Genomic DNA, 23,707 nt, shown 5'->3' on the forward strand with positions numbered 1-23,707 from the left:
ACGGCAGAAGTTAAAACCTTTACCGTCTACTAGGTTTTAATTGTTGGAAAGCAAGATTTAAAAAAAAAAAAAAAAAAAAAAAAAATCAGGACATAGCCATCACGTCTCATGTAATGTTACTGAGCAGACAGCAGAGACCAGCAGCCTCTTTTGCTTCATCAATATTACCACACGGGCATATATGGAAAAACTAAGAAAACACGTTCATGTTTTGTGTAACAGAAAGACAGAAAAATAAAATAAAATTGGTCATCAGTTCAAGAAACGAGACTACAGGGAATCAACCTAGACATTGTGAGAGGTCCGCGCTCGCTCTCCTCCCGTTCGCGCCGCAGCCGTAAAACGCGATCCGCATGAAACAAGGGGGACGGTATTCGCGGGCGCGCACCTCCGGAATCGCGAGGACCTTCCCGCGGGAAAATATACACCTGGAAAGAGAGCAGATCAAACTCACATCAGCTGCTTTTGAGGACGCCAGCTTGGGAAGGACAGCTTACAGCTGCCTAGCCTGTGTCACCTAGTACATACAATGTGTAAAACCTGTATAAAGCGAAGGTAAAATCTAATGCTAAAGTTTCAAGACTTTAACCCGAAATTAACCCCTCCCACCATGTAAGACGCACAAAGGCGCACCTGAGCACTACATTAACTGTCATGCTTCCAAAAGAAGCAATACCTACAGCCAATCTGCTTAGACAGAACAATACAGCAGGTATCATTTAATAAACAAAGTGCCCTGAACAGGAATTACATCCACATGCTGGCTTGTAGTTTTGGCGCAGAAATTATACTGTATTTCATAAACTCCAAATCTCACAGTGTAAAAGATTCATCCTGTCGAGAATATATATACACATATATATATTTTAAACTGGAAACTTCCTATGGTTAACCCGTTTTGTAGCTCATCACAGAGCTAATCTTATCCCGATTGGACGTCAAACAGCACTGGAACCCTGAACCTGGAGAGGATTCTCACCTTGCAGTGCGGGGGGGGTTAATAAGCGTAGCGCGCCCGGTCAGCGTAGGGGTCCCTGGCCCGCGGCACGTCGTACACTGCGCTTCTGGAGAGAGAGGAGACGGGGGACAGCCGCGAGCGCTCGTACGAGTAGGCCTCACCCACCGGGGGCACTCGGCGGATGGGGCTGCGGTCTCGAGGGAAGTACGCAGCGGTGGGGGCTGGTGGGGGGGGCAGGGGTCGCCGCTCGTATGGGTCGAGGGAGGAGGAGGACAGACGCTCTCTCATGATGGAGGAGGAGGAGGGAGGAGGGGGGGGAGGGGGAGGAGGGATGGGGGCCACCCGCCGCTCCTCGTAGTAGCCCGTGCCTGCGTACGGTCGGGCCCGGTACTTCTCGTAGAAGTCCACCACGCCGTACGGATCTCTCTCCTCGTATGGTGAGCGCCGCGCTGGGTAGCCGGGGACGGCGCCGTAGTTCACGTTGCTCCCGGCGCAGGAGGGGTCACTGCCATACACCCTGGCCAGGTTGGGGTCAGCACCCATGTTGTAACCGGCTGGCGCACCGTAACCCCCCGGGGCCCCGTATCCCGCCACGCCCTCGTACGGTGCCCCCCTGCCATAACCAGGGGCACCGCCGCCGTAGCCTGCCCCCCTGCCAAAGCCGTGGGCAGGGCCGTAGCCGCCATTGAAGCCCGGGTCGCCGCTGAAGCCCCGATGGAACCCCCGGCCGCGGGGCGCGCCGAACCGCGGGGGGCCGAACCCATTGGTCCCCGGTCCCATTGGACCCTCTGCGAAGGAGCCGTTCTGGTCCAGCGGGCACTCTTTGGACCAGTGGCCTTCCTGCCCACACCGATAACAACCCGTCCTCTCTCCCATTCCCGGCGCCGTGCGAAGGCGGCTGGTCGAAAGCTTCACGCTCATCAGTTTGCCTTGAAAAAGAAAGACGCAGAACAATTTGCTATTGGCCGTTAACACTTATAACAGGTTCTCTTTGGTTCAACTGCAGCAAACTGCCCTAGAGAGCCTGATTAAAAGACAAACGACCTTGTTCTTGCCAAAGACCTTCACCCTGGTTATGAACTTATGGCACGGATATACTTTTGTTTCAGTGCAAAAGTAAACGCTCTTTATACGGTCAACACAAGGTTTTATCACCTGTAATCTTTTGGGAATTACATCACTTATAGTCATTATCCTGTTTGGTTTTCAAGGAGACACCCAGCGAAATACAATTTCAGGAAAATAAAGGGTTCAGGGCTTCCGAGTGCCTTGGTATGCACATTGCATCACAAGACAATTGTAAGGAACACAATACAAAAAATATACCACCTCAAAGAATCCACTTAAGCAGAAATAACGCCATTATTTACAACATCCAAATTTAAATGTATATCTCAATCCACGTTTCATCCATTTCAGATACCAGAAAATATCTACCCTTATTCCACACATTCATAAATTGAGTTCCTTTCCATGGCATATGTTTTTAACCTGTAAAGAGTCTCAAGAGAATTTGCTTATTTATTGCTCTACATGTGTGTTTACTATAAAACACATTTGATCTTTTTCTTCAAGGTTATTCAGCATTAGCGATTTTAAAACCATGCCGATGTATGGGTATTACAAATAATCAAACTTGTAGATCTCAAAGTATATGACTCCAGCTCCTGTGATCTGGCAGTCCATATCCAACTACCATGCGATGACCAGTGACAGGGCCTTACACATACTGTCACTCCAAGCAGTGGTCAACAGGACGGCATCCCAACTGTCCAGCAACTAGCTCCCAGACTCAATAGGTTTTACCTCTCTAGTGAGGAACCCAGGAGACTTTAATGTCTCATGGCATACCTGCATGGTCTCCATTGACCCATGACCCTTAACCAGACACAATGGAGTCAATGTCTATAAAAACAATGGGAGGGAAGACTGGTTCCCATCAGATGCCCCCTTAGTACTTAATCTGCAGATGTGGCCGACCCATCGAGCTCTTGAGTAACTCATTCACTGACCCACCCCAACACTTCACTCTCTCATCAGGGCACAAGAGTCAGGTGTGAGCTGGCATTTGGCCCATACAGTTTTTCCTCCAGCAGATCCACAGGAAGGCAGGCAACACTGTACCCTGCCCAAGAAATAGAACCAGGGACATCTGACATACACGACTATCCTGCCCAAGAAATCGCTCTAAAATGCAGCTCCAGCTGACGGCAGAATGTCACGCTTTGTCCCTAGAGGGCAGACTGGGGGTCAAATGCACCAGCAATGTTATTTAAATACTACTGTGTTTAAATAACCCTATGTTCCCCCAATATGCATCAAGTTAAGCCCTTCTAATCAGCGCTCTCCCAAATTGTGTACAACCAGCCTCACCTCCTCCTGATCTTCCCCAGCTCTGAAGGAGAAGGTTCTGAAGTGGTTGAGAGGATCACGGACAGGTGAATCTGGATTGGGTTTAGCTCAATCTTTAAGGTATTAAAGGACATTGCGAATGCATAGGACCTCACGTCTGAAAAAGAGACAAAACTGCCGCCTGCAAACAGGCACCACCCCCTGCCTGTGGCTTTTCACCTTGGAAGGCCGTGTTGTCCAGCCCATTAATGGCCTCCATGGCGTCCTCCGCCCGCTCCATGTGCACAAAGGCATAATCTTTCACGATGTCGCACTCGACCACGGGGCCGTACTCCTCGAATTTGGCCCTGAGCTCCTGGTTGGTGCAGCTGCTGTTGATGTTGCCCACGTGCAGCTTGGTGGAGGCCTTGCTCTTGCCACGGCTGATCTCCACGTTCATGGCCTGGCCGTTCAGCTCGTAGTGGTGCAGGTTGCGGATGGCCTCGTCCGCCTCCGCCTTGTCGTCCATGTGCACGAAGCCGTAGTTCTTGACGATGTCACACTCGGAGATGCGGCCATACTGCGAGAAGAGCGAGCGCAGCTCATCCGCCGTGGTGTCCGGGGACAGGTTGCCAACGAAGATCTTCACCATGGTGATTTTCTTACACTGCTGGAGGAGGAGAGGAAAACACTTGTGAGAGTAAGTTGGGCATGGAAACATTAGTAGGATATTAAAATAATAAGGCAGCGATGAAAATGTGTTCCTTAGACACCAAAGGCTGTCAAATTACAACTATTGAAAAACAATATGCGCCCCTCCTGGAATTTAGACTATAATAGTTCTGATGGGGAAGGGGGCTCTATTTGCTCCAAGCTGGTCCCGACCTGGATTTGTTTCTAAATACATTTACTCCTCCCTAAATATAAAATCCTGCCAAACAGCACACTAAATAGGAGACCTATATTGATAGGTTTTTCAATGTACAAAATATTAGCTTGTTGTAGTTTAACACAATGGTGCAGCAAAAAAAGGCTGCAGCTCATGTGTGTGCAGAACCCTTAAAATATAAACACATTAAAATGGTCTGTTCATTTCAAAATCGTCATTTGTATCACAGCCAACTCTTTTGTTTAAGAGAAATGGAAGAAGAAAGTTCTTTAAACACACGGCACAGCAAACGACCCGCATCGAGACCAGAAACAATGTAACAAACGCATCTTCACCTGTAACCCCACACTGGATACAAATCAACTTCATTCCCTGATATGTGAACACATTTCTCACCTAATGTTTGCCGCCAGCGCAATGGAAACGTGTGTGTTTATATAAAGGAACAATGAAGAGCTCAGAAATGGCTTAGTTTTGTGAACATGCGCTATAACCTCCCCCATAGGGGCCTGTGTGGCCAAATCTGCAGCAGTACCCCATTGTTCACATCAGTGCATCTCCTTACATGTGCACCGCAGGCACCCCGAAAAGGTGGTTAAAATAGTGGGAATTGATACAAATGCAACTACACATTTAATTTAAAATATCAATAAATTTATGCACAAGTAAAAATACAAAAAACAAAAATAAAATGAATGCCATTTCCAAAGCAGTTAATCCCCCCGCCGTTACCAGACAAAACCGCGTCGTATTTCTCTTTTTAATCGTTAGTCAGAATATTTTCTAATCTCCAAATGATAACAGACATGATTGTGTCCTGTCAACATAATGTTTCTGTACATGAATATCACATAAACGAGATATTTATATTGGTAAAATGGCTTCTTTCGTACCTTCTGCTCCGTTCAAACCGTGCATCCGCTGTTCTTACGAAATGGCGTCATTCTAGCGCCGCACGCAACTTGGACGTGCGTTCTGTCCCGCCCCCCAAGGGGAAATTCGGCCAGCGATTGGCGGGAGCCCAACTCATGCGTGTGCTGATTGGTTAACAGAGGAGCCAGTTAAGGATCTTGGACGTGACGGAGGCAGGAGAGGGACACGCGTGGCGCAAGCGCAGACAGTGGAAGAGCAGCTTTCAAACGCGGCCTCCGCTGCAGCGAGGACCCGCACCCAGACGCCGCTAGATAGACATGTACACGAAACGGAACTCATTTCACTTAGTGTGCTCAACCCCCGTATTTATAAAACATCCAAATAAAGGACGGGAATAAATACATGTGGCTTCACATTATTTTGAACACACTCTTCTTATATAGCGCCCCGTTGAGAGTTCGTAGATTCATTGTTTCAGACTTTATAGATCATTAAAATGCGTGTTTAATTACAAATATGAGGATTGGATGGGTCTACATATACGATTTATTTGAAGTCGATTCCGCACCTAATAATTTGCAAATACTACAATACGTCAATTTAACTAATTGATGATTGAGAATGCAGATTATGAATCGATATGAAAGACACTTGATCATGGCTTGAAATGGCATCAAGTAACCTGTTCACAGAGTCGGCGTCGTTAGTTTAATTTAAACTGCCTGGATTTTGAAGATGGTTTCTGTATGCAAGTGTGTTGTAAAACCACCATATGAGTCAGTGTTTCTCAGCCCTGGCACTGGGGACCAACTGTCCTGTTCGGAATGCTATATTAATTAATTGAAACCTTAATTGGAGTACAGTGAACAGTGGGACCCCAGGAACAGGCATTGATTGAGTGGGGTAATCTAAAAAAAAAAATGTATAACACCATCTAATAAAAACAATAGACATAGAATGGAAATGGTTTTCACCCAAACATTATTGGTTTATTAAAAAACAAGATAAAAAAATACATAAACCAAGATACGCAGGGTTGTACTCTGCTACATTTTCTTTGACTTGCATTATATGTGTCTTCATTGTTTTTAAAACTGAATTCAAATGAAATGCAGGTTATTACAGGGTCCTGGCTGAATGACCTCACTCTTTCAGATTAAAGGCACCTATTGAACAAGAAACCATATTAGAACTACTCTCAGGGACAGAACCACCCCTTAGTACAAATCTGTAATAATAATAATCTTATAGCAGTGCAAATTATGTATTTTTCAACAATACATTTCAAAGGTTTAGAATTAAAATCTTGCGTCCCTGTCCAGCTCAAAGCTCAGAGGATGCTTGCAGAAGTTGTTAAAGCTACATACGCAACACACTGATAGTGCTGTCTGGACTGCAGAGCTTCAGTTTACAACTCTGCTCAATTTGGAGCAGCTTCACAATCTAAACAAAAAAAAAAACTTTGGTGCTGCAATGCATGTCAATGAAAATACAGATAGATGTATTAACAAGCACTGCCATTAGAATCCTGTGTTGTGACTGTCATAAGGAGCGAGGCTAAGGAATGGTGTACAAAACCTGACTACACTTCAGAGCAGACCATGTTTTTATAGGTACATATGAATGCAACTTGCACCTTCCGGAGAACCAGATAAACAATTCAAGAACCATCGGGTGATTTTTGATCACAGGAAACTGTAGTCAAAGCATATCCACTGGTTGGGCATGCATGTTTAACTCTGTATGATTACAGAGTGACTGTTCTTAGCAAACTTACCATGTACTTTGAAGATTGGGTCTTGGGAGCTGCTAATTATGGGTTAATAGATTAATCTCAAGGGACTGTAATGAACAATTGATCACTACATATTTGGTTAAGAATAAACTTCATTTGGAAACCTTTTGGAAGGTTGCTAGTAAGCCAAGGTTAGATCTCAGTGCAGCCCTGATGTAGTATTTCCCTGACACATTTGTGATTCATTCTCCTGCTCTTGGAGATTAACCCTTGAGAAACCAGTGTGGGGTATATCGTCACAAACCTTTAAACAGGCTTGGCAAAAGTCCCAATTATCCCAATTTACCATGCCTCTGTTTTGTGTCACATATAGGTCACACGGGGTTCCTAAAGGTACAAATCATCCAAATAATGTTCCAGAACAAGAAAAAATAATAATTAAAAAATCCCTCAACAACAACAGAGCTTTATATCAACAACAAATCATAAAATAGGTGACATCCACTCATCAACGAGCTGATACATTCACTGTTAAATCTTGTGCATCTGAATGCCACAGATTGCTCAGAAGATAACTCGGAAAGTCTCTAATTTGATTTGCTTAAATAAATATAACAATCCTCTAGTCCCAAAATCATCCTGTTGAATATTGAAACTACAGGAGGAGGTCAGAAACCACACAGCAGTTGTAGAGGAAGGTGAACTATCTCCATGTAAATGCTTGCAAATGTCCCAATAAACAAATTTACTACTGTAAAATAAAATTAAATAAAACTAGGAGCACTATGGCATTCACCAAACACATGCAACTTAACTCCCTCCCTGCCTCCATATGCATCGCAGTTACTCTCACCTTTCACTTCAATGGAGATGCTGTATTTAGAGCTCTTACCAGTAGTGAACTTGTCCACCACTGAACACACTTTGGCATTGTCCAACCTACTGATGATGCCAATTCATAATACCCTCAGCGAAGTTAGGTCAAAGAATACACAAAGACAAACAAGCAAACAAAACTGAAAATGTAGCAATATATACGTAAAAAAAAATATATATATATATATATAAATACCAACTGATGTTCCTCAAAGGAATTCTTGAGATCTGCAGAAAAACAAGTCCAAGTTAACATAAATCATAAGGAATAAGCAAGTCACTTTGGAAGTGGGCATCTCTGAAGTAACAAATATATACATTATATATATATATACACACACACACACACACGTTATGGAACTGTTCATAAGATTTGAATAGCGGGATCTACAGCCATCAATCTACACCCTGGCGAGTGGTCCGCGAAAGTGTTGTTCCCGTTCGCACCGCGTCAGAAACACGATCCGCGTGAGACAAGGAGGACGCATTTTTTCACGGCACGCACCTCCGGAATCGCGAGGACCTTTCCGCGGAAAATATACACCTGGAAAGAAAGCAGATCAAACTCACATCAGCTGTTTTTGAGGACGCCAGCTTGGGAAGGACAGCTTACAACTGCCTAACTTGTCTGTCACCTAGCAATATACAATGTGTAAAACCTGTACAAAGCGAAGGTAAGATCTAAACCTTATGTTTTGAGACTTGACAGCTTTAACCCAAAATTACCCGCTCCCACCATGTAAGATACACAAAGTTCACCTGAGCACTACATTAACTGTCATGCTTCCAAAAGAAGCAATATCTAAAGTGAGTTGTATTTGAATCATAAATCCTAAATGAAACCATCCCACTGTATTAAAGCAGTTTTGTCACCCCCCCCCACTCACACACTTCTTTTTTGTTGCTGCCTTTAATAGATAATTTTATATATTCATATTATTCCACAAAAAGAGGGGAGTAGCAAAAAAGCAATAGAAAACAGCTTAATTTGATTTTCACTTCATTTCCTAAGAGCACCATCTACACCATTCAAGACTACAGCAGCATGCCAATCAGTCAAAAGAGTGCGTTCTGCTTCACAAATGCCCCTGCCATTTCCTCAATACCCCATTACCTATGTTCTAGACAATGCAAATGGCACATTTCCAAAATGGTCACAATCAAGGGTCTGGTTAAGGATTGCGAACAGCACAGCCTGAACCTCCACGAGCCTATAACACGGGTCCACACGAAGTATAACCACTTCCTATTGACAGACAGATGCCCAAGCCAGAAGTTATGTGCTGCAAGTCATATATGCTCAACAGGGATCAAGTAGGGGGAACATATGTGGCTTTCTACTAGCTCCAGGGGCACACAAACGTCAGCACCATATATGAATCTGTCCCTTTTCTTGCCTTTCTCTAATGCCTAGGCCCTTTCTTCCACATTATTTATCAGGGCCCTTTCTGACAGCAGGAGCATGGAAAAAAGTAATATTACAATAAACCACCTCTGAGATAGACAGGTTGTAAAGGGACATCACTTGGAGTACCAACAGTCTACAAAAATCAAATTTGTTTTGCAATACTGCAGATTTTTAAATGGGATCTTCTTGAGGAACGCAATGCACAACAAAATATACTGCAGCTAAACCTGAGGACCAGGACGTTCAACTGGCTTAATGAGAATATGGAAATGGAACAACTCCAGTCACTTTTGTGCAACACCTCAACCCTCCAACCTATCACTGGACATTATCCCTCAGCAGTCAAATTGAAAAAATTCACACCATAGTTGAGGAGAGAGAAAATCCACACTGACTCGCTACCAAACAGACTTAACTCTGCCTGCTTGGCCATTTCACTGTGACAAGATTATCCACCACTTAGTCAAGACTCCCATCAAGCAAAAGTCTACCCCTCCAAAGTCAGCCACCATCAAGAGCTCTGCTTTAAGTGCTCTTTGTTAAGGGACCTAAAACACCCCCCTTAAAATAAAGCGCAAGACATTTGCACAGTGGCGGACATCTCAGTAAGCACCGCCCCTGGTTCTCACCTGACAGCGCACGGAGGTTGTTAATATGCGAAGCGGTCCTGGGCCCACGGCACATCATACGCGGAGCTTCTGGAGAGAGAGGAGACGGGGGACAGCCGCGAGCGCTCGTACGAGTAGCCATCTCCCCCCGGGGGCGCTCGGCGGACGGGGCTGCGGTCTCGAGCGTAGCATGAGGTGCCGGGTGGGGGCGGGGGAGGCGGGGGCCGCCGCTCGTAGGGGTCGAGGGAGGAGGAGGACAGGCGCTCTCTCATAGAGGAGGAGGAGGAGGGAGGGGGAGGGGGGAGGGAAGGAGGAGGCGGGGGAGGGGGGATGGGGGCCATCCGCCGCTCCTCATAGTAGCCGGTGCTGCCGTACGGTCGGGGCCGGTACTTGTTACCATACCGCTCGGAGAATCCCCCTCGGCCCCCGTAGCCACTGGCCACACCGCTGAACTCCCCAACCGCGCCGTAACCCGGCCCCCCGCTGTACCCGAGCTCGTCTCCTCCAAACCCAGCCCCCCTTCCGTAAGCAGGGCCCCCCGGGAAGGGCGCCCCTCGGGGGAATCCGAAGCCGCCTCCGAAGCCTGGCCCTCCTCGGCCAAAGCCTGGCCCCCCCCGGTGGAAGCCCCTGCCGCCGCGAAAGCCCGGGAAGCCATAATCACCGCCCCCAGGGACATCTCCGCCACCATAGCTGCCGTTCTGACCCAGCCGGCACTCTTTGGACCAGTGGCCCTCTTTCCCGCAGACGTAGCAGCCTGTCCGGTCACCCATCCCCGGCACGGTGCGCAGGCGGCTGGTGGACAGCTGCACACTCATCAGTTTGCCTTGAGAGAGAGAGAAAAGACGCAAGAGGGTTCGCTATCTCTCTCCTCTCTGTATTTCAAAATAAATTAGTACAGTTCACTCTCTTTACTTGCACATTTTATCCAATTATATGCATTGCTCAACAAGTCATATACCGGTTGACCTAAATACATTAATTGCAATAGGAGTGACCCCACAGATGCCGAGTGCACTTATCTCACAGCAATACTGCTTAAGTCACTCCTAGAGGTCAACATCTTATACACTTATTTTAGATATCAAACATCTGACACTGAGCTATAGTTTGCATTTTTGCATAACCTGGTTAGCACAATTATATATTTATATGTATATTTACACATTAGTTAAAGAATTAACATAAAATCAAGCAAGATTTTTAAGAATGATATTAAACTAAGCTTTAGCAAGATGGCGGACATCTTTCAAACGTGCTTATGTACATTTCAAAGAAAACTCCTCATTTAACGCTTTAACCAAGAATTGTACCGTTTCATGCGTTAACATATATCCATTTTGTCTAAACGTTGGAATGACCCGACTGAAGTGCAAATGAGACGTTAACAGATTTGGGAGATGAGATGCCTGGTCTCATCTTTTTTCTTGTTTTTGTTTAAGATGGAAGAACTGGAGGACAACATGAGTGCCAGTGGTGGCTTTCTATAAGCACCATACTCTTACGGCAAGTGCCAGGTCGTGTGTGTGCGTGTGTTACCAATCTAAGCCACAACGACCCTGACCGCTTCACATTACGAACGATTTAAAGAACGCTCCCCTAAAAGAGCGCTATGGGAGTTAAGGGCTGCCCCGGCTGTGGCCGTTTCTCACCTTGGAAGGCCGTGTTGTTCAGCCCATTAATGGCCTCCATGGCGTCCTCCGCCCGCTCCATGTGCACAAAGGCGTATTCCTTGACGATGTCGCACTCGACCACGGGGCCGTACTCCTCGAACTTGGCCCTGAGCTCCTGGTTGGTGCAGCTGATGTTGATGTTGCCCACGTGCAGCTTGGTGGAGGCCTTGCTCTTGCCACGGCTGATCTCCACGTTCATGGCCTGGCCGTTCAGCTCGTAGTGGTGCAGGTTGCGGATGGCCTCATCCGCCTGTGCCTTGTCGTCCATGTGCACAAAGCCATAGTTCTTGACGATGTCGCACTCGGAGACGCTGCCATACTGCGAGAAGAGCGAGCGCAGCTCCTCCGCCGTGGTGTCCGGGGACAGGTTGCCGACGAAGATCTTCACCATCTCAAACCCACTTTAAATTAGTTTTCCTGGAAAGGAGACAAAGAGAAACAGATAAATTATATTGTTCACTTTCAAGTGTAGTCTAAACTAGAAGCTGTGCAAAATCAAAACCTATAGATGTAGAGAACACCAGGTGTAAATTGTTGCCTGCATTCGCTCAATGAAATGCTTTTTGATTGCCATGTTTGTGACTCAATTAGGTCTCTTACCATTCCTTTAAATGCATCAATTTATTAAATTATAATTTATACTAATCACAATTAGTGCATTTGCTTGATTTTTTTGATGTGAATTAATTTACTATAAATTAAGAGGCTGCAGGGACATCTAGGGCATAGCAGTTGAATTACAATTGAGAAAAGAAAAAGAAAAAAACAAGTTGCAGAAAACACAAGGCCCCACCCATAATGCATGAGTTACATTTCTTGAGAGGCCTAAATGGTGCTTGAAATGCCTTCCAGAAAATTACATAGGATAATTTAGAATGGCTGGCTACAATACTTTTAATCATCTCATACTAGCAGGGGGGGAAAGGCTACTTTCATAACAGCATCTTTCATTTGCATGAGGGAAGCGTTGTAAATAGTATGACACCCTGATGCAATATATTTTTTTTAAATCTTGAATGGCTGGTGTCACAGACCCAGACTAGCACTAGTCTTGGCCTATGCAAAGTTATTTTAGGCTGAGTAGTGCCAAACTAGTGATAATCAAGGTCTGTGAAACTAGCTGAATGAGTGTAGAACAATCTAGCAGTTGTATTATTTATAATTATTACATTTAACAGTCTTTCAGTACTGTATAATTGTTGAAACTGGTCCCTCGAGGCAAGCATTGTGCATAGCACTTTGTAATCATGTTGTTTTACACTGCCTCATAGCCATGATTAATATACCTTTAGTCTCTCTATTGGAAGGAGTTACTGTGTGTGCATGAGGGTTGTTTCTTCCGTGAAGAATTCAATCATTTTATTCACTGAGCAAATAAAAGCATCCAATTGAAAAGTATGCAAATGTGTCCATTGTATTTCCCTGGGCAGTGTGTTTTACATTGTATCTTTCAGAACATAGCATTTTGATTTCCCCTCAAACACTCGGAGGTAATCAGTACTTCCCCCACCTACGAGATGAGCTGCAACAACACTGGGAGATTAAACTAGAGAGGTAAGGGAGATATACTTGATCATTACAGTCTAAGACCAAGATCATCGTTTCCAAAAACAAACCCCGAAGACACGCTGCCTGAATGTCATGTTCAGATCCTATTCTCTTACACTTGCGTTAGGTATTAGTAGTGTAAGGTCGGAATCGTTTCCTTGTTATGCAATACGAGCTTGGTCTTGAGGTGTCCTACTGTAGTACATTAAAGGTTCGTTAATTTAAGTAATATACCGGGATGTGGGTTAATACCCTGCCCCAAGTTACTTAACTAAAGTCTATATCATGTCGGTACACGATACAATAACTTCAGAGTAAGTTGTGAACTTATTAAGGTGTGTAGGCCTGAGAGAGTAACTTCGGCTGAGTACTTCCGCATACAACGCCACGGATACACATTTTTTGAATAAAAAGGGACACACACAGAAAATGACACGTTATCCATAACCCAAAAGTACTAAACCAACTCCCCTTTCCTGAAAAACGATTAAATACTGTTAGTGAGGGTAGTCAAAAACATGTTGCTGGTTTCAACACACACCCAATTTGATGCAGCATGTTATTGCGGTCTGTTTAAAAGACGTTAGATGCGAGTATTCATCATTTGTTCATGTTGTGCACATTGTATTTTCCTCGCCACTTATTTCAACAACACGGAAGGTTTCGCTTTGTATTATATAAGCAGCAGCTCGTCTCGCTACCGTTACTGGTTTTCTTCAAAACACGAACTCGGAACCAGTGAAAAATAACTACTAAAGCACACGGTCAATAATGCAGGTATTCACATCTCTCCGACCTGTGTCAAATGAACGGTTTCCCACACTTACCGTATGAAAAGTGCGGCCACCAATGAATAACGAAATGGCGTCGGTGTCGGGAACTCGCCGGCTGCTTCCGGCACCGCCCACAACTCGGGCGCCCGTCGCCGATTCGTCGGTTCTAAAGGAAACATTAATTTCACTGGGTACGCGGCCATCAATCAAACCCGTGCGTGATGACGCAGAGGGAGCGTCAGTTGACAGGCGTTTTCACGGCAAGATTCGAGAACACGTGTGTCCATCTATCGCAATTGAGCTCCCGCACCCAGACAGCGAATAGCGCACAGCTCGGCAACTTCGCTCTGTACCGGCACCTACTTCATCAGCGAAATACGCTTTCCAGGAGTATCTGGATACATTATATTCCCCCCATCCATGCAAAGTCTAGGTTTCTTGAAAGATTAAATAAATACGACACAAATATGAGGATTTAGTTTTCTTTATTCATGAAACTGAAAGTGAAACATTCTTCCGTTGGGAATTACATGAAACACAGCATCTATGAACATTTATGAAAATGTTTTGATTAAAAAACGGGTTACAATATTCGAAAAAGTCACACTATACACACACACATACAAATACAATTTAAAAACCGGCTTAATGATCTCAGATATTGTACAACAAGTATATAAACCGTATAAATCGGTACAGGAAGCATTCATTTTAACAGTAAGAAAATATATTGGCTAGGCTACCCTGTTTTTTAGCAATATTACTCCAATGTTTTGCTTCCAACTATAATAAACCATTTACCTGAAGACCTCAATTTTCTTTACTTCATACATTTGTATTTTGCACCCCTCTACTGTAATTGACCTACACTAGTAAACAAGCTGCTCATTGTTTAAAACCCTCTTTCAACAAGGAAGGAAATATTTGTTACAAAGGTTAATTCGATATTCACCTAAACTACCCATACAAACTGAACAGGGGCAGACTGCATTTCCTTATAGTACCATATTTTAAATGTAAAAACACTACATAAAAAGATCAAATCTGTATTACACGTGCTTCTAAAAAATACAATTATAAACTCTCAAAACACTACATTTATTTTAGGAAATGCTTCTAAAAGTTGTGCAAATCAAAATCTTACCTGGTATCCGCTTTCATCCAAAAGAAGACAGTTGAAGCAGTTTTTCTTCTTTTCAAATTCACTGAACCTGAACAGCCTTCTTAAAGGCTGTGTGACCCACTTACTGTACATAAACCCTGGTATGTAGATCACTGCTCAGGGTAAGAGAATTCACCCAACAAAGCAGGGGGGTTGGAGGAGGATAGGGAGGGGTGGTCGGGGAGGGGCAGGGGCAGGGGGGGGCGGTTTGAACGAGACTTCTCTTTATGAAGGAAAAATCTGTCACAAAGCTTGCAATATCCATTATGAGATCACACAATCATCAGATCCAAGTTGGCTGGAGGTGTAAAATTAAAAGGTTGACGTACGACGTGAAAGTCGGGGGCAGCAGAGCACTAGTGAAATGGAAGGGCCCATTGGGAGAGAGTGAAGATGCACACATTGGTCATTTAGTCTTTGGAAAGTCAGCGGAGGTGCGAAAAGTTTTGAAGGAACACAGATGGACAGCAGCGAAATTCCTTAAATTGATTTAATTAGGCATGCAATTTCGAGATTTTCAAGGAATAGAAATTAAAAGAAAGCGTTCAAGTCCCCCTCCCCCCAACCTTGATTAATTTTATTTTGGCAAAACCAATACGACGTGCGTCGGTAAAATAGTTTCACCCTAACAGACGCAGAGGACGTCCCTCTTCTTCGAGAGGTCTTGTGGGAGTTCAAAGTTTTGATTTCCTCTCTACGGAACTACTTAGGATGGAGTGATTTACAAGCTAGCCACATTTTTCAGGTTTTATTGCAACGCCTCAGGTTCTTAGATTTGAGAGCTTCAGGAGTCAACTGAACCAGCAAGAAGTCTGGGAAACTGAAGTGTATGTATGAAAATAAGAGATTGTTTGCCCAGCCACATTAGTGAGAAAGTAATGGGAACGTTGGATTTTGTAAGCAGCATTTAAGTGTAATTACTGTAGCCAGACAGGAAAAATTAGAAGTGAATGCTAAGAAAATAAGCAAAGTTGTAGAAAAGAAATAAGTGCATTTTGCTTCCATGTCAAGAAAAGGAAGTATCCCACGTCGGAAATGATTTTATTTAAAGACTAGCTAGACACACGGAAGATGTGGAGAGATGAGAAGTATAAGTTAAATGAAGCTCAGCATGACCCCGTTCATTTGAAATCCAGTTTATTAAAAACTTTGAAACTCTGAAAAAAGAAAAAAAAAAAAGAAAAAACATTTCCTTCCTGTGAAATCCTACTGCCTGTGCAGATTTAACTGGAGTTTTACACATATGCAATGCCTCTCACCCCGCTTAATTTATTGCTCCTTACACTGAGTCGCAGCTTGCGCCAACCAACGCAGATACGCACTTTAAAAAAATTAAAATTAAATAAATTAAATTTAAAAAAAAAATTAAATGCCTGTGCAGCTAATTGACCAGATGAAGGTGATCAGTCTTTGGTTTTTGGGTTGTTTTCTCTTAATTAAATGAAGTTGAGCAAATTACGTTTTGTTTAGTATAGCAACTTTTAAAGTAAAGTTTACAGGCTCGCAAAAAGTTATGTCAAAAACAAAAAAAAATACAATCTTTACTCCAAAGGTTTTTACAAGCCTTTCTAAACCTCAGTTGTGGAACAGCTGCACTCGGCTTAATTTCCTTCTCAAGGTCACGGTTACTTAACTGATCAAATTTTAACTTGACAACGGTCTTTATCAAAATCATCTATTAAAAATAAAACATTGAGGACTACATCTTCTAAATTAGACCAATTAAGTAACAATTCAGTGGAAACAAAACCATAGCAATACAGCCCGCTCAGAACTGAGTTTGATAAGTCTGGTTTAAACCCAGGCTTCGCATCTACAGTGTTGTATTCCACACGACTACTGAGTAATAGGTTATCACATGAAAGCAAAAGTTAACTGCGTGACATCTCAAGAGCGTCAAGCAGCAATGGAATATTCAATTGAGAAAGAAAAACAAAACAAAACACCCTCCCCCCACCCCCAATTCATCCCAACAAAAAAATAAAAATATATAAATCACAAGGTTTAGGTGAAGCGAGGAACGAGAACGAGAGAAAGCGTTTTAGAACGACGAGCAGTCTGCGCTACTGTTCTTCCTGTTAGAGCCGCAGGCGAACAAAGAGCGGTCCGCCTCGAACACAAGGGCTGATATTGCGTCACGTGCAGCTGGGAACGACGATCTTGTTGCGGTAAATATAAACCTGAAAAGAGAGTAAATCAAACTCAGATCAACGACTTGGGTTAAGGGAAGCCCGGGTTCAATAAATGAAGCGCAGTTTTTTTTTTTTTTTTTTTTTTTTTTTACACACCCCCTGTCCCCCCTTTAAGAGAATGTTTTAAAGAGGTGAACATCTATTTTCTCAAGGAATCTAGCATCCGTTTTTTTTTTTAGGCTCAGGGCCTACTTAAGTCTCACTGCTCAAATGATCAAGAGAAGTAGTTAAAGGTACAATTCGGAGCAGGACATTTTGGGTGTTTCAGTAGTGTTTTGCAACTCTGGCTCCAAGAAGGTGCAACGGCTAGCATAGATTACTGGTTCATACAATTTCTCATGCTACCTCAGACGGAAACTTTCGTTTGTTGGTGACAATTTGCAAGAGAGAACATACAAACATAAAGCGCTCTCCTACTACAAGGCGAAACCCAGCTGCTGTAAACATCGAAAGCTTACAAAAACAACCAACCATTAGCTTGACTGATCCCAAGTTTGGCTTCTATTTTAAATTATTTACACTGCTGCCTCTAACTTAGCACTTCCAAATGAGGTTGATTTTAACTATGGCATTTATTCTTATAACATTCCCATGAATCAACAGGAATGTTTTAGAACCTATCAGAGACACGGTAACTAACTCTCTCACTTGGTTTTGCCTCGGACGGAAAAGTATTCCAAACAGAGGAAGTTTAAACAGCTGGCCAGGCCATCGCCCAGAGCTTGGCAGCTTCCCGGTCTATCCATGAGACAAGCTAGCGGGAAGATCCAAGAGCAAACCGCCCATCCACCCACCCACAATACCCAATCGAACAGCATTCTCCTGCTGGCCTATGCTCACCTTGTCTGGACACATGTGCACGTACGGTTAGTAAGCGTAGCGTTGCGGCATTGGCTGCACCCGTTCAGCGTAGGGGTCTCTGGGCCGGGGCAGGCTGTACGCGGTGCTTCTGGGGACGGACGACACAGGAGAGAGACGGGAGCGCTCGTACGCGTAGCCGTTCCCCACGGGGGGCGCCGAGCCCTGGGGCGCTCGGCGGATGGGGCTGCGGTCTCGGCCGTAGAAGGAGGAGCTCGGGCCGGGCATGTGGGGCAGCGGGCGCCGCTCGTAGGGGTCGAGAACAGAGGTAGACAGACGCTCTCTCATCATGGGGGCGGAGGAAGGAGGAGGGGGGGGAGGAGGAGGAGGGGGAGGTGGGGGGACAGAGCTCACGCGCCGGTCCTCGTAAGAGGTTATGCCGTAAGGACGGGCTCGGTACTTCTCGTAGTAGTCGACCACACCGTAGCGCTCCCGCTCAAACGATGAGGAACGCTCTGGGTAGGGAGCCCGTCTTGGGAGGGAATGTGGGTGAGGCGGAAGGGGAGGGGGCAGTGGGTAAGCAGGGCCATGTGGCATCTGGGGGGGACCAAATCTGCCCCCATAAAAGCCAGGTGGGCCAGGCTCAGGCCTGTCTCCACCCCACTTAGGGGGCCAGTATTCTGGCCGCCCTGGGGGCCCCTGCTGGAAGTATCCTTCTTCCTCCTCCTCCTCCCCTGTTCGCTGGCGGCTGGTCGAGATTTGCACGTGAATCCGTTTGCCTAAAAAGGAACAGGAGTTACTCTTGTGCACACAAAAGATGTAACCACTGTTGTTTCTGCGCTATAAACTAAAACACCAATTGGCCAATCATCCTGGTTCAAGTTATTATTATTCAAATAACCTTATCCAGGGTGACTTACAATTGTTACAATATGACATTATTTTTTACATTCTACCCATTTCTACAGCTGGGTTTGTACTGGAGCAATCTAGGTACAGTGTGTTGCTCAAGGGTACAACAGCAGTGTCCCCCCACCTGGGATTGAACCCACGACCCGGTCTTGCCCCTGAAACCGTGTGGTAAATTCAGTGTCGGCTTGCATGTGCCTATATACTGGTTTTGAAGCATTTGAACATATGCAAATGCACCCATCTCCATCCGAGATCTACATATAAGGGTGTGGTAAGTGAGAGCGCGCAGTAAGCTCAGAGGGGGTTATCTGCCCTGCCCCACAAGTAAGCAAGTGAATTTCCACATATGCCACACTGACATATTGAAGTAAAGAGAGAAATTAAAAACAGGAAGAGCCATTAATGGATTAACAAGCATAAAAACCCATTAACAATTACCTTCCATGGGAAAAACTGATTTGGCCACAGTACACTTTTGGGAACAATGAGAACCTAAACAGCTGTGGATCCATTTAAATAGGACTGGCATTTTATGGCTTAAATACAGTTTAAAAAAAAAAAAAAAAATCTGCAGGATACCTGTGAGGGCAATCCAAAGAGATGTGCATGAGAAAAGAAAGATGCAGCTACTGTGAATCAAGAATGAGCAATTCCTGAACCTTGAGGAAAATGGCATTTGTTTTCCAACCCACTTCAGGTACCAGTTGAACCGCTCCCCAGGCCTGCAGCTGCCCCACCCCTGGGTTCAGTAACCAAACTTACCCATGAAGTCAGAGTTGTCAAGTGCTTTGATAGCGTCCATGGCCTCATCGGAGTTGGCCATGTGCACAAAGGCGTAATTCTTAACCACATCGCACTCGGTCACCGTGCCGTAGTCCTCAAACAGGGCCCGCAGCTCCTCGTTGGTGCAGGCCTTGTCGATGTTGGCCACGTGCAGCTTGGTGGTGCCCTGGTTCTTGCTGCGGCTGGCCTCCACGTTGATGGGCACCCCGTGAAGCTTGTACAGGTGCAGGCTGCGGATGGCCTTGGTAGCACACTTGCGGTCATCCATGTGCACGAAGGCGTAATTCTTGATGATGGCACACTCCGACACCGTGCCATACTGCGAGAACAACGACTGGATCTCTTCCGTCGTTGCATCGCGTGGCAGATTCCCAATAAAAATCTTCACCATTTTTCTCTTTTCTGATCCACTCAAGCGAGCTGCTAAAACAGAAAATAAATGTATAGTTTATTAGGGCGAACAGAGGGTTTATCTCTGTGCAGACTCCTTTGCAGATATACATATAGTCTGGCACGTATTCAAATAATGCAGTGATCTGCTCAGGAATATTAGTGGAAACATGCACGCAGAGACACCAGCGCATGCATTTTTTACGTCTCCTTTATTATCATTACGTAACAACTAGGTCAAATCATGGACTATCCTGGGCTACGACTGTTTTGAGAGCTTCGTATGGGGGAATTGCATTGAATGTTTTTTGCTGGGTGGGGGTCGTGTGAGGGTTCTTCCTCAATTACTATTAGTATGCATGGCAAACAAATAGTTAATCCACCACTCTTACTACTTTTACTTTCTGATGCTTATATAAGAGGAAACTATCTACGCCTTAATAAAATCACATGTCCACGTCCTCTATTTCGCAAATATACCCATGCTGTATTAACAAAGCCTTCTTAAGCACAGCACAATGCAATTTTTTTAAACCGACTGTCTAACATTTAACCACAGATCTAAAAATTATACGTGAATTATTTATTTATTGCACACCAGTACGGCGCTTACATAAACCGTGACACACTTCCGCATTTCCAAGCCACCCGGAAGCGTCGGAGCAAACTTCTGCAGCAAGTAAAAGCGAAAGTTATTTCCCCCGCGGATCCTTTCTGTGATTAATAAACACATAAACGACGCTTCAAAACAGAACTTAGTTTTTTCGTTTAGTTTTTTTCCCCACGTTGGCCTAAAAACGTCCTAAATCTCGATCAAAAACCAAACCAATGGAGAACAATGGCCTAGTCACGACACCAAACACAATCAGCAGCTTCGGGCAGTTTTATAATACCACTGCTACTGGGTTATTTTTAATTTCAGTCGAATGAAAGCAGAGAAAAGCAAACCAGCGTGTCGGGAAGGAAAACGCACAGTCGCCCCGCAGACAAACTTCGCTCCGGTTTGCGGTAACGGGTCCCACCACGCGCAGTTCATAAACATTTCCCTCCATCGCCTTTTACACTGAAAATGGTGAAAACAGCATCACAAACAACGGTCGGGCGACTTATCTGTGCGTCGTCTACATAATAAAACCCGTCCCTGTGTTTGAAATAAAGTCAAACAAAATGAAAACATGCAGACACGCTCCTCTCACTTACCTCTACCGCCGTAGTACTGTAAGAAAAAATGGTGGCTTTTCCCCCTTCATAATTCGCCCCCCAACGCCCGCCCCCGTTTCTCCCGATGGCGCGCTCTGATTGGTTGCTAATGCTGTCTTATCCCAGTAGTGCGCTGTGATTGGCTGTGCGGCTGTCTGTCGCAGAACCATGCCCATAGGGTGGGATTGCGGGTTTTGGCTCTGCCCACAGGGAGACAGGGGGGTGGGATCCGAGGTCCTGCAGGACTTAACTGTTCGGTGGTGATTGTCTGCATTTCAGGCCGTGGTCTCAGTTGATCGATCTTATTCTGCAGGAAAAGCCAGTATCAAAACAAGTATCTTCTTCAGGGCTGGCAACCAACAGTGCATATCTATTCACATCTTACATAGCTGGTTGATGACCAACAAGATGATACACCATATCGCATTATTTTTACTCACAAACATCCATTTATACAGCTGGGTTTTTACTGGGAGCAATCTAGGTTCAGTACCTTGCTCAAGGGTACAGCAGCAGTGTCCCCCACCCGAGACTGAACCCACACTCCCCGCTGAGGAGCACATGGGCCTGAGTGCTGCTGCACAGTGCTGTCAGCCTCCTCCAGCTTTGCAACCTATACACATTCATGGTGACAGAACTATAGTAATCCACAGGAAGTCACCATTTCGAATAAGAGTTGTATTCATATATTGTTTATTATTTAATTTATTTTTCAACTGTATGAAACTCTACAGATTCACATTCCTGCACACAGACTCTCTTCCAGGCAATGGAGATGCTGCCCTCTGTAGGCTATTTAAAGACCAATACCAGTCTGTCCAGTCTGACACAGTCTAACTACATCAGAAGGCACCTCCTTTTTAATTATCCCTGAAACATTTCCATAGCAGGTCATATTCACAACATAGTGCATTAAAGTTATGTTGTAAGTCGCCCTGGATAAGGCCGTCTGCCAAGAAATAAAAATAATAAATAATAATAATTAAGTGGGTTTTTTTTTTTTTTTTTTTTTTTAGTGCAACTGAATAGTGGGGATTGTAACTAAATAAAGTTCTAAACATCTAAAACATGAAATGTATTTGAGCAATCATTTCAGCAGTTAGTTAATCAGGCAACTATTTATTAACTATGGGTAAGTTCACTGACTGATTCTTACTACTTGGACTGGCACCCTCGCTTGTCCGATAAATCTTGCCACATAGCTGGACTGGATATGGAACACTTTGACCCAGGTGCACATTCCTGCGCTCTCCGTATTTCACAATACCTTGTCACACTTTCTGTTACATATATATATATATATATATATATATATATATATATATATATATATATATATAATCTGAAGATGATAATGATAGTGCCGATAGAAAGTCTATACACCCTAGAACGTTTTTCACATTCTACTGTGTTAGTGCCTCAGAGTTTCATGCATTTCCATTAGTATTGTTTTCCACCTATCTACACGCCATACTCCACATTGTCAAGGGGGGGGGGGGGTGTATTAAACATACTGGATAAGTCTCCACCCCCTGAGTTAATACTTGGTGGAAGCACCTTTGGCAGCAGTTACAGCTGTGAGTCTGTTGGGATAGGTCTCTACCAATTTTGCACACCTAGATATGGCAATATTTGACCATTCTTCTTTAGAAAGAACATTTCCGATTAGATTTAGGTTGGGCTCTGACTGGTCCATTCAGGGACATTAACCTTTTTGTTCCTTGCCACTCCAGTGTAGCTTTGGCTTTGTGCTTTAGGTCATTGTCAAAGTGAACTCCAAGTTTCAGCTTTCTCCATAAATTTTCCCTTTTATCCTGATATTAAAGGCCCAGTCCGTGCTGATGAGAAAAATCCTCGTAACATGATGCTACTTCACCATGCTTCACAGTAGGGGCGGTGTTCTTTGGGTGAGGCAGTGTGTTGGGTTTGTGCCAAACATAATACTTTGCATTTAGGCCCAAAAGCTTCATTTTAGTTACGTCAGACCAAAACACTTTTAGCCACATAGATACAGTATTGACTGTGCTCCAAGAGACATTAAAGGCCCTTGATATTTTTTCATAACCATACCCTGATCTGTGCTTTTCAAATACTTTGTCCCAGACTTCCTTTGAAAGCTCCTTGGTGCTCATGGTTGAGTCTTTGCTTTGAAATGCACTAGCCAGCAGAGGGAACCTACCAGAACTGCTACATTTATTCTGAAATCATGTGAATCACTACAGTTTACACAGGTACTGACAGCTTGGTGTGTGATCGATTTGTTACACCTGAGATAATTTAAGATTGCTGTTACAAGGGGGTTCATGAAATGCACAAATTTTGAAAGGAGGTGTAGATTTCTTTTAGAATTGTATATGTTACTTAATTTATTTCTAGGATGATGGTTTTTAGCACATGGGCCAAAAATGTTATTTTGTTTTTGGAATATATATATACAATTTTATAGAAATAAATACGTTGTGACACAAAAAAATTTATTGGATTGGAATGACACATACACCATAAACATCACAGAATAACTCAACCAGTGGAGATTCTTGCTGTGGTGCCAGAGGTCACAGAGTTCAAGTGTATTTTTCCAGCTCACCACTTTCCAGCACC

The 23,707-nt window shown here is 44.3% G+C and overlaps 2 protein-coding genes across 7 annotated transcripts; both read right to left on the reverse strand.

The window, feature by feature from the left end:
• Positions 1 to 13,782, reverse strand: rbm4.1 (RNA binding motif protein 4.1). 5 transcript variants are annotated; one of them, XM_066718743.1, is made up of 4 exons: positions 9,700 to 9,790; positions 3,530 to 3,959; positions 980 to 1,887; positions 1 to 428 (listed from the first exon to the last, which is right to left on the reverse strand). In XM_066718743.1, exons 2-3 carry the CDS (start codon positions 3,939 to 3,941, stop codon positions 998 to 1,000), a joined length of 1,302 nt encoding a protein of 433 aa, XP_066574840.1. In that variant the 5' UTR covers positions 3,942 to 3,959; positions 9,700 to 9,790; the 3' UTR covers positions 1 to 428; positions 980 to 997. The 5 variants fall into 5 exon arrangements, with proteins under 5 accessions (XP_066574840.1, XP_066574838.1, XP_066574839.1 ...); XM_066718741.1 differs by lacking the exon at positions 9,700 to 9,790 and adding an exon at positions 5,072 to 5,136; XM_066718742.1 differs by lacking the exon at positions 9,700 to 9,790 and adding an exon at positions 5,072 to 5,128 and having other exon boundaries at positions 3,530 to 3,956.
• Positions 13,783 to 14,137: 355 nt separating this feature from the next.
• On the reverse strand, positions 14,138 to 21,142 carry rbm4.3 (RNA binding motif protein 4.3). Of its 2 annotated transcripts, none has more exons than XM_066718746.1 (4): positions 21,107 to 21,142; positions 19,496 to 19,939; positions 17,864 to 18,600; positions 14,138 to 17,011 (listed from the first exon to the last, which is right to left on the reverse strand). In XM_066718746.1, the coding sequence occupies exons 2-3, from the start codon at positions 19,905 to 19,907 to the stop codon at positions 17,891 to 17,893; spliced, it is 1,122 nt and encodes a 373-aa protein (XP_066574843.1). In that variant the 5' UTR covers positions 19,908 to 19,939; positions 21,107 to 21,142; the 3' UTR covers positions 14,138 to 17,011; positions 17,864 to 17,890. The 2 variants fall into 2 exon arrangements, with proteins under 2 accessions (XP_066574843.1, XP_066574844.1); XM_066718747.1 differs by having other exon boundaries at positions 19,496 to 19,936; positions 21,107 to 21,139.
• Between the last annotated feature and the right edge of the window lie 2,565 nt (positions 21,143 to 23,707).

The sequence above is a fragment of the Amia ocellicauda genome, chromosome 12, assembly GCF_036373705.1.
Source record: "Amia ocellicauda isolate fAmiCal2 chromosome 12, fAmiCal2.hap1, whole genome shotgun sequence".
Lineage (NCBI taxonomy): Eukaryota > Metazoa > Chordata > Actinopteri > Amiiformes > Amiidae > Amia > Amia ocellicauda.

Excerpts from the sequence above, each read along its gene's own strand:
- rbm4.1 (XM_066718743.1), bottom strand. The coding sequence starts at position 3,941 with ATGGTGAAGATCTTCGTTGGCAACCTGTCCCCGGACACCACGGCGGAT. Across the intron at positions 1,888-3,529 it reads GGACAACACGGCCTTCCAAG|GCAAACTGATGAGCGTGAAG; the intron begins GTGAAAAGCCAC and ends TTCTTTTTCAAG.
- rbm4.3 (XM_066718746.1), bottom strand. The coding sequence starts at position 19,907 with ATGGTGAAGATTTTTATTGGGAATCTGCCACGCGATGCAACGACGGAA. Across the intron at positions 18,601-19,495 it reads TGACAACTCTGACTTCATGG|GCAAACGGATTCACGTGCAA; the intron begins GTAAGTTTGGTT and ends GTTCCTTTTTAG.